This window comes from Chelonia mydas, chromosome 4 (genome assembly GCF_015237465.2).
Source record: "Chelonia mydas isolate rCheMyd1 chromosome 4, rCheMyd1.pri.v2, whole genome shotgun sequence".
In the NCBI taxonomy this organism is placed as follows: Eukaryota; Metazoa; Chordata; order Testudines; family Cheloniidae; genus Chelonia; species Chelonia mydas.
In genome coordinates, this window is record NC_057852.1 from 34363426 (window position 1) to 34374428 (window position 11003).

Consider the following 11003-nt stretch of genomic DNA (forward strand, 5'->3'; position numbering starts at 1 on the left):
ACAGAATTTATTTTATGGAAACTTAGTTTACATAATTGATAAGCTAAAGGAATTTCTAATTCAGTTATTAAGAACACCTGTTGTAATAAGCACTTCCTTTGAGTTAAAAACATCTTTCAGTGGGTCATAATTTGTCATCACAGATATTTTCTGTGATTTATGAAATGTCCCTGATACATGACAGAACATAATTGAGATTATAAACACCCCCTTATCAATTACCCAGTCTTATTTATTTTAACATACTTCCATAGGGTCCCTTCCCTGGATGTCTTGGCTATCTTAGTAAGGTCAGAGTAAAAGGTTACATACATTCCATTACTGGGTTCACTTTTCCTTCATGTACTAGGTTCAACTGAAGGACAAAGAACTTTTCAGTTTCAGTAGGTATAGGGCACTAAGCATATAAATATACAACATAAAAAGGATTGTGGTTAACATGTAAAAGAATTATGAGAGTTTAGCATACAGAAATCATGAAAGGTTAATATTTACTAGTAGGATTATTTAAGTCAAATCAACAGAGACTTCTGAGAAGTTATAGTAAGGAGTAAAAGTGGAGTTTAGATGAGGTGTATCCTACATTTTAGAGAAACTATTTTTTATTTTTAGTGTTCCTATCGTGTGCTCTCTGTGATTATTAGAATTAATTCCAAAGAAGGCTGAAGTTCTATTGAATCTAGCCAACTCTTGTCTAGATCTTCTGAAATGTTGCACAAGAAGTTGAAGTAAAAAGTGTGGGGGCATGTGACAGCTAATCTCTTTAGCAATAAGACTCTGAAATGTAAGCATCTTGTTGGAAATGCACCTAGTTCTTTGCTGCTCTTTGTTTTGCTTAGAAGCTTTTCCTTGCACAAATTGGGCATGTAAACTCCTTTGCATAGTCCAGTTAAATCCTGTTGGTAGCTTGTCAGTGGAGGGTGGGGGGACGGGAGTTTTTTAAAATTGTTCAGTGAGTCTGTTTCATAATGAAAGTATTTGCCTGAAAGGATCTGGGAGTGTTTTGTGTATGTCCTCTTGAAGAACTGACATGGAGGGAATACCCCAGTTTCTTCAGTCTAAAATGTTTTGGAATGTTTCAACTAACTCCTCAGAAAGTAAAAATGAAGCTCAGTCAGCCTTTTCACAGACTGAGCACAATATAGTCGCAGCTTACTTAATAACAGCAGGTATGAAGGTTGGTGGGTTATTTTTTTTTTTTAATGAGAAGTTAAGCTTCAATATTCATTTTGGGTTATTGCCAATGAAATGTCTTTTATATACAAAAAGCAAAAGGTCTAGTGTCTCTCAACTTGAAGGTAGATGAGTAGATAAACAACAGGGTGACTGTAAAATGTATAGAAACTTCTAAAATGAGGGGTACAGTTTAAGATTGCATTATTTAAAAAAGTGTATTTTGCTTATACGTGATTATAGCAAAAAATGCGGAATTCTGCCAGCGTGCAAAAGGAATAAGAATAGAAGTTGCAACATTTTGCATTTTTCACTGATATGCTTGAAGTTATCCTGATATGCCTCTGAGGGTCACATGTTCACAACAATATATGTGTAATCTGAGCGTGTGCATGGGTGTCTGTGTGGAGGTTGTAAGCGGAAGTGTTGGAATGTCACTGATAGGGAGGGGACTGCTCATTGATGGGAGATAAGGAGACTCTTGTTTCAGTAGTATGTTTGTTTCACTGATGACACATTTTTAGGAAAAGTAGCACACATGTTGGGGGCCTAATCCAAAGTCAGTTTACTCCCACTCATTGCAGTGGGCTTTGGGATAAGAGTTGGAGGAGCTGAGATCAAAATATGAAATAAATAAGATCAAATATGAAATAACTTTTCTTCAAAACTTGTTTATTTCAGTACGATAACTGAATGTTTCAAAAGTAAATTCTTTAATTCTACAATCTAGCACATTTAAAAATATGCCTGGGTTTATTTTATGCCTGTTCAATTGAAAAATTAAGCCATTTTAGGTATACATATTTTTGTTAGGAAATATTGTAAGTTTTGGGCATACTTTTTCCAGCTAATTTCAGCGTTATTAGTTTATGAAGAATTTTCAACTAATTATTCTGATTTTTATGGTTTATGTGCAGTAATTATGAAGGTCAAATTTTACTCAGTGAATCTTTTTTGTATAGTATTTGACAAATCGTTTTTCTGTTTAAGATGAACTCATTTAGTTTTTTTGATACCAAGGCTGATATTTCAAACAGCTCTAATCTTTTTTAAGTTCTCCTTGTAGTTTTGCTAAGAATCTATTGTATTCAATAATAATCTGTTGAAACTCCAGATATGCTCTTTTACTCATTGGTGCCACCAGATCATCTGCAGATAAATGGATAATATTGGCACTCTCAGAAATGTAGGTCATTTGTCCAGACTTTGATTTAACTCAAATTGACAGGATTAGGGTTGTAACAATGTCTGGTTTATCAAATAATTTGACCATTTTATGAAGAGCAATATTAACAGGAGATACAGAGATTAGCAAAGGCAAAAACCTCTCCTCTTTCTCTCTCACCTGTGCAACTGACATGTGGGTCTGTTGTATGTATTTGCCAGTTGTGTAAACCTACGGTGCTGGGTTTTGAGTTAAAGGGACATAGTCTACCCAACATTCACACTTCTGTCTGAAAACATTTTACTAACTGTTACAAATACGGTCTGAAATATCTGTAGCTGAAAAATCTTTTTCTTTTCTTTTTCCTTTTCTCTTTCTTGTTACTTTGTCTTAGTTGATTAGGAAAGCAGTGCTAGCAATGATTGCAGCTATAGTATGAACCAAGGTTAAGTGCAGGAACTTTTGCCAATGAGTTTGGTCCATTTCTGAACACCTCATTCTAACAAATTCACATCCTGAACATGTTGGTCAGTAATTGAGTTCCATTGCCATGGGAGAAAGAGCTCATCAGTGGAAGACTTTAATCTCATTGTATTAGTTAGCAGATGGAGAAGATGACAAAGGAAAGGAAATACAGATACAGTGGTCACCATTAAGTCAACATTTATCAACAGCTACCATGCTATAGTATCAGCAGATATTTCACCATGCTCTGAAAATGAAATAACTGCTGGAGCTTGGTTTACAGTGTGGTTATTTTTTGTTTTAATGTTCACCACTGGTATGTTCATACCATTTCTGTCTCTGTGGCTTGCTCACAATGGTGAAATGGAACCATCTTAAATCAAGTGTTTCATAGTCACAGAATAGCTTCATTACAAGTCAAGGATTACTAACTGAAGGTGCAAACTCCCTCTGTAGTTAAGACATTATAACTATTCAGGAGTTACATTCTACTTAATTATTTTGAAGTTCACAGTAACAGGGTCCTGCTCTATTGCCTATTGAATAGAGACTGCCTTAATTTTCTTCCCGTCCGTTAGAAAGAAGAATAAGAGAGGGGAGCCCCCTTTTGCTGTTCTTGATCAAAAAATGTACAAGGCTCTGTTACCTTGATTGTGGCAAATATCACAAGGTTTAATTGAGGAAATCTGAGAATTTGTAATCCTTTCATGCCAAGACATCTCACAGAACAAAGTGGAGGCATCCCTATGCTATTTCTGAATCTGGATACATTTTTCCTTCATTTTAATAGTTTGTGCTGTGCCGTTCCTGCCATTGGTAATCATCAAAACATATGTGGCCTTTAGGTACACTCAGCACCTTCTTGTCATTTAAATGCATGCTGTACAGGAAACTTTTCCTGTCTGAACACATGCCCACTCTGATAGCTGCTGATGTTCTGAACAGCTTGTGATAATAAAAAGAATGCAATATAGCTGAAAAATCAATGAGACTTTGCTACATTTGTGTTTAAAATATTTGATTTAAATATAATAGTTTCTGCAATAAGATTCAGAACTCAGTTGGTGCTATTGTTTCAGTTTCTCTGGCTGTATATTCAATGAGACAGCCATACACTGATGCTCATTGTGAAGCTGTCCCTACTGGTTGAGAACGTAGGAAAAATTAGGGTGCTTTGTTTTAAATGAAATCATTAACGGAGAGACGAGAAAATGGAGACTTCATTCGTATTGATCCTGTAGATAGCATGCTGAGCACACGGAAAATAGTGTCTCCAGCATAAGGGCTAGTGCTCAGCACAAAGCAGCTGTGCAGAATGGCCCTCACTTTGGGTCCAACCATGCTACTTGTGAAGCCAATTGGAAAACTCAAAGGAAGCAGGACTGGACTTAAAGGAGTGGAATATATACAATGTGAGCAAACTCCTATGCCTGCAATGAACTGACCACCGATGAGCAGGGAGGAAGTGGGTGTGCCTAGGATGGAGACGGATGATCAAGGCACTCTAGCTTACTCATAATTTAGCACATGCAAATTCTGTGCATAGTAGCCATTTTCATTATTTTAGAGTTCTGCCGCAGAGTTGTCCTTAGCAGAAAGCAAGTTACTGCAGTTGCTGGGAGGGTCTTCCACATAAAGGCTTCTGTTGTATCTTGTGAAGCAGTATCACAGCCAGCAGCTCAATGCCAGAGTGTTTTTGCCAGCCCAACCAGCCTGCCGCACCCACTCCTTTCAGTATACTTCATTCTGCTGGATCATGACAATGCAGTGTGTTCAGCAGTGCTAGTGAGGGCTCAGCACTATTTCAGCAGGATGGAGCTTTTAAGATTCTAGTCTGAAAGATTCTGGATATTTGCCATACCCATTGAGCTCAGATAGTGAGGCCCTGATTCATCAAGATACTAAAGCATGTCCTTATAAACCTTAGTGAATCAGAGTTTGAGACCGTAAATTAGGAAAGCTCTCTCTGTTAAATATGATCTTTGCAGATTCAAATAAACCCATTCTACATTTAGATTTCATTATGAGTATGTATTTTGGTTTGTTACTACCTATACTGTATATTTATTTCTGCCACTTGTAAGCCTTCCTTTTTCTGTGTTTTCACAGGGGTGATAAGCCTTCTCAGTAACATAATTGTTTTAGGCATCTTTGTTAAGTACAAGGAACTTCGGACAGCAACAAATGCAATTATTATTAACCTGGCTTTTACCGACATCGGTGTTAGTGGCATTGGTTATCCTATGTCTGCTGCTTCAGACCTACATGGAAGCTGGAAATTTGGCTACACTGGATGCCAGGTATTTGGGATTTTTTTATATTAAATCAAGGACCAAACAAGTACTAAGCAATTAAACACAAACCTGAATATATGAAAAATACCTTCCTTTGATTTTTTTAATGTTCTTTAGCAATGGGTCCAGGTCTGGATCTGAACTTCCTTAAAATTCAGTGGTATTTGGATCTGGGGGGTTGCTTAGGACGTATTGCTAATTTTCATTATTTAAACTTTGGAAGATTATTGAAGCATAAACTTGTAGGGTGTTAAATATACAATATTAAAACAACTGTAATAAAGTAAATCCCATTACTTATTGTAGAATTCATGGATGCTTCTCATCACTCAGTAACCAAGATTTTCAAAGTAACTAGTGATTTTGGGTGCCTCAATCTTTGGGTGGTCAAACTGATACACTTTAAAGTATCTGATCTGCAGAGCGTGGGAGCTTAGCACTTTCAGAAATCAGGCCTCTTTAAGGCATGTCTATTAAGGTACCCATAAAATAGACTTTTGCATAACCAGTAGTCATCTTGAAAATCCTGGTAAATATTCAAAGAAATGGCCATCTTATTTTAGAATTTGCACAATTTTTCTCTCTTCATGTAAAATTGTCACTAAAAACATTGTATCATTAGCAGAAATGTAATAATCTTTGCTTACTGTGCATGCAGTTACTTAAATATGATTTTAAATGAGTATTTAGCAGTCATATTAATTATACACCCTGCAAATATTTGTCTGGCAAAAATTAAACAGGACAGCAGAATGCTCCCAACAAGATCTGAAATCACACACAGCTTGCCGGATTGCAGATTTAATTTCAAATTCAAAATTTAGCCAATATTCACCAGCGATCCAGGGCACTCATTTAATTGCATCTAGGATGACATATTTTGTGGATGAGATTTGAGAGTTTCCACTGTGCCTTGATTTGAGTTCTTAGGATCTTCAGAACTCTAAACTCAACTTGATCTAAACTGAAGAAATCCTGTAAACTGAAATCATAGAATAGTGTGAATTTCTGTTTATAACTTCTGCAGTAAGAAAAATGTTGTTTGTGTTTCCCCAATATGCAACAAAAACATTAATTAAAAAATAAACAACTTTGCATCCCAGGATCATGAAATTCATTATTTAACATGAGTTAAAATAAATGGTGACTTTTGGCAAACTTCTTCAATGGGATTTATGAGGTCTTATGGAAGCACACTTATCTTAAAATGTTTAGTTTTACTTAAGCAACTCAAATTGTTAATAAAAAAAGGAGTACTAGTGGCACCTTGGATACTAACCAATTTATTTGAGCATAAGCTTTCGTGAACTACAGCTCACTTCATCGGATGCATCAAATAAATTGGTTAGTCTCTAAGGTGCCACTAGTACTCCTTTTCTTATTGCGAATATAGACTAACACGGCTGCTACTCTGAAACCTGTCAAATTGTTAATAGTTTGTTAAACAAATTGGTCATTGATGAATGCATTGAATATAACCCATGATAACACTTAGCTTCAGGACACAGGAGGAGACTCAAACCTTTGGAAGCATTTGCAGTAGTAAGTGAAATGGACATGTTATCTTTTTAAATTTCAGATCTATGCTGCCTTAAATATCTTCTTTGGAATGGCAAGTATCGGGTTGCTTACAGTTGTTGCAATTGATCGTTACCTGACAATCTGCAGGCCTGATATAGGTACTGTTCTCTTGGATATAACTCTTGCACAAAAATGATCATTTTAATCATTTATTAGTTGACATCTATGAACCTTCATGAAAGTTCTTTTATTTCCTCTTGTGGAAAATTTTTATTTCCTCTACTTCCAAAATTTGGGCATGGTTCTGCAATAATTGGTTATGTGAGCTATCCCATATATAGCTAACAAAGTCATGTATATAGAAGGAAGCCATTGGCCCTTCTTTGTGGAATGTTTCCTGACAATAATTGAAGCTGGGGTGGGGGGGAGACAACAAAATGGGTTAGTTAATATATTTTATTGGATTCACTTCTGTTGGTGAGAGCGACAAGCTTTTGAGCCACGCAGAGCTCTTCTTCAGGTCTGTGAATAATTTAATAATACTCAGAAGACTAATTGAAGCTGACCTGTATTCTTAATATCATTCATTTTCTACATTGTATTCTTCCCTTGATCTTTATTATGGGTTTAAAAATTATAATGGTTAATTTTTTCACTTTCCCTACATCCCCCCGCTCTTTTTCTTTCTCTCAATTCTTTGATATGGCATCAGCAACATCTATTATTGCTAGCTTTGTGTGGGGGAAGGTGTGATAATGCTGAGATGTATTCCAGCTCTGTTTCTGGGTGTATTTAAATGTCATTTATGTGATATAGGAGAGCTTAAGTAAAATGGGTGTGCTGCAGTGTGCCAGGTGTTTGTAAGGGTCATTTATAATTACTATGCTAATTGTCTTGCTTGGAAACATTTTTGGTTCAAATAAAACCTTGGAGAGAAGTAAAAAAATCGAGTGATTTGATGTAAAATATTTGCTTGGTTACAGGAAGAAGAATGACTACCTGTAACTATACTTCCCTGATCCTAGCTGCATGGATAAATGCAGTCTTTTGGGCCTTGCTCCCTATTGTAGGTTGGGCTAGCTATGCCCCAGATCCAACAGGAGCCACCTGCACAATAAACTGGCGGAAAAATGATGCGTAAGATTTTGAAAACTTTGTTTTACTTTTCAAATGTAGACCCATCACTTATTTTTATTCACCACTGTGGTCAATGTTTTCTCCTAAGAACATACCATGCAATTTCTAAAAGTCAATGGCAGTTCAGAAGTAGATACTGAAGTAGTCTATAATAAATCAAAAAAGGATGTTAGAATACTTGACATTGGAAAGCGTTAGGAATCCTAAGTGTAAGAGTCACTGAGCCTAATAAAACTTATCAAGTTGAAGAAATTGTACTTACCTTTTGAAAATGTTTTTTCTGACTGTTTTATTAATAATAAAACATAAGGGAACAATGCATTTTTCAGTCATTTTTCAAAGCTGCACAGTTGTAATATCTTGTATTTATTTTTTGGCTTACAGGTCCTTTGTTTCTTATACAATGACTGTAATTGCTGTTAATTTTGTCGTGCCCTTAACAGTCATGTTTTACTGTTACTACAATATTTCCCGAACAATGAAACAGTACACTACCAGTAACTGCCTGGAGAGCATCAACATAGACTGGTCTGATCAAGTAGATGTAACAAAGGTGATGGAGGAGGGTCTTAATTCTTAAATAAATATAATGTTTGATTTTGATATTGGTAAGCATATATAAATGGTTTGGTCTATAAAACATTTTTTCTTGTTTTACAGATGTCTATTGTGATGATTGTGATGTTTTTGGTGGCTTGGTCTCCATATTCCATTGTATGCTTATGGTCTTCCTTTGGAGACCCAAAGAAGATTTCTCCTGCAATGGCCATCATAGCACCTCTATTTGCAAAATCTTCCACATTCTATAACCCCTGTATTTATGTCATTGCAAACAAAAAGTAAGTGTCCCATTTTTAAATTAACAGCCTCCATCTACTTTATGATTACTGGGCATCCTAGTTGTGTAGAAAGACCTTCTGTAAGATACAACAAAATATTTAACAAAGAGATGGAAAGGTTAAACCAGTGCTGTGTTATCTGTGATGGGTTGGATGATCTTTTGGACAGGTTTTAATAAAGGTAGGGGGTAGTATCTGTGCTATATATGTCTGAAGGTGTCTGACAACATTTCCATGATATCTTCAATTTTATCCTCATAAAAATATTTTGCAAAACAATTTCAGATACAGTCCTTTGCCAAGATGGGATCAGGGTGAAATTTGAATCCTATCTGAATCTGGGACTGTCTGCTTTTAATTAAACTGGCTAAAATGTATGGCTGCTTAGGCCCAAGAGATCCTCAAAGTATTTAGCCTCCTAGCTTCCATTAAAGTTAGGAGGCTAAGTTCCTTGGAGGATCTGGGCCTTAGTGACACGTAGCTCCCATGGATATAATTGCTTGGCTTGGGAAGTGTCCTAGTGGGGTGGTTTGAGACGTTTAAGAGCAAACCTTCAAGTCTGCTGGCTCCTCTTCTGTCAAAATAAAACTATACCATATTTTGAGCATAGGTATCATATTGAATTGAGATAATAATTTTGGGACATATTCCTGGTCTCACAAAAACAGCCAAAATCAAAAGGGTTTTGCCTGTGGTTCAGAAGTATACACGGGTTGGGGACGCTGGAATCCTTCCCTTCCCATTCCCCAACCTGCAAGCAGGGTCTGGGACATCCATACAGATAAGCTGAACTGTTACTGCTGAGTAGTTGATATGGTCTGACTCTTCTCTCCAACCCTGTTGGTTTAGATCTGCCCTTTACCTAGACCCTCATGTACTACACAACCAGCATGCTTCCATTCACCCACTCATGTCCCTACATTTTATCACACAGCTGTGCTGGCGGGCAGCCCAACTTGTGCTGGCCTGACTCATGGTGTCCACCAAGCACCACGGGTGGTGGTGCTGCTGTGGGTGCTCTCCCTAGGGGCTAGGGCTGAGTTAAATCAAGTTCTAGAGTTTGCACCAGTATCTCCTGCTAGGGAAATGACCAGTGTTCCCTCTAATTTTTCCCACCCATGTGTGGAATGAATTTTGTTTTGTGCACCAATATGGAGGTGATGTGTGACAAAAAATGAAAAATGGGACTGTCCTGAAAAAAATGGATTGTAAAGGTCACTCGAACAAAATTCCACGCATGCTAGTTTCACACTGATGCAATTCCACAGACATCCACAGAGTTCCTCTTGATTTACACTGGCAGAAGACGAGACTAGAGACTAATTGAATTCTAAAAGTTTTATTAAAATAAAAAGCCTTATTGTTATAGCACATTTGAGGAATTTGATCTTAATTTATCTCTGTTTTTGCTTCTTTATCTATGCCTCTAATCATCTGAATTTTTGCTTCCCTCCTCACATTGCAGGTTCCGGAGAGCAATCCTGGCAATGGTTCGATGTCAAACTCGGCAGGAGATAACTATTAATAACGCCTTACCAATGAGTGTCTCTCAAAGCACACTGACATGACGAGGCTGCTTGAAAGCACTGCCACTTTATTTACCCTATCGTATATGTTTTGTACACTACATGGAAATAAGTGGTCAAACCTGGGCCACAATTAAATTTGTATTACACTGTAATAATAATCCACTCCAACATGCCAGTTTGTTTCTCTTTGTCTCAATAATATTTAATACAGTTTTTTTTTTAAAATGCCAAGATTTTAGTACTGAAGACTAGGCCAATTGGCATAATATGCTTATCCCTCTCAAAAGGCGATCGTGAATGCTCAGTGTGTTTTGTAACTCTTGGATAGTGGGATAAAATGGTGTGGGAGAGAGGAAGGGAGAATAAAGCAGGATCTGCTTAATTGTGCTACAGTAACAGAAATAAATTTTGTGTATGCGTAATTCTTTTGGTATGTGTAATTTCCCTCTTTGAACTCTAAACCAGTTCCCAAAACTTCTGGCACAGTACTACTGTATCCTGCATTCCCTTCCGTGTCTTAAATGCACAGATTGATCTGACCTGAAAAGGTTGCTTCTGTGTGTACTGTAGTATGCAGGCCTATTTAACTCCAGTATTGCCAACTCTCTTTATTATCAGTTTTGCGATATTTGGTGGTTTTCTGCCTTCTGGAGTCAAGTGATTATGTGAGAATCTTAGCTTTCATTTTAGAAATAGTAAGATTCTAACCTTCGTGACTGCAGAGAAAATCTTGAAAATGTGACCCAAGCACATGTTAGAAGTTCAAACCAGAAGGCAAGTAAAAAACCCCCCCCCAAATTTATTATTTTAAGAAAATCTCATGATATTTGAGGCCTGACTCATGGTTTTTGAATGCCTAGGGTTGGCCATCTTGGGAGAA

At 36.8% G+C, this 11003-nt stretch overlaps 1 protein-coding gene across 1 annotated transcript; it reads left to right on the plus strand.

The window, feature by feature from the left end:
• Positions 1-350: 350 nt before the first annotated feature.
• On the plus strand, positions 351-10768 carry RRH (retinal pigment epithelium-derived rhodopsin homolog). Its single transcript, XM_007054417.4, has 7 exons — positions 351-1169; positions 4913-5103; positions 6677-6776; positions 7602-7755; positions 8140-8308; positions 8416-8594; positions 10060-10768. Exons 1-7 carry the CDS (start codon positions 1031-1033, stop codon positions 10160-10162), a joined length of 1035 nt encoding a protein of 344 aa, XP_007054479.2. The 5' UTR covers positions 351-1030; the 3' UTR covers positions 10163-10768.
• The last annotated feature ends 235 nt before the right edge of the window (positions 10769-11003 follow it).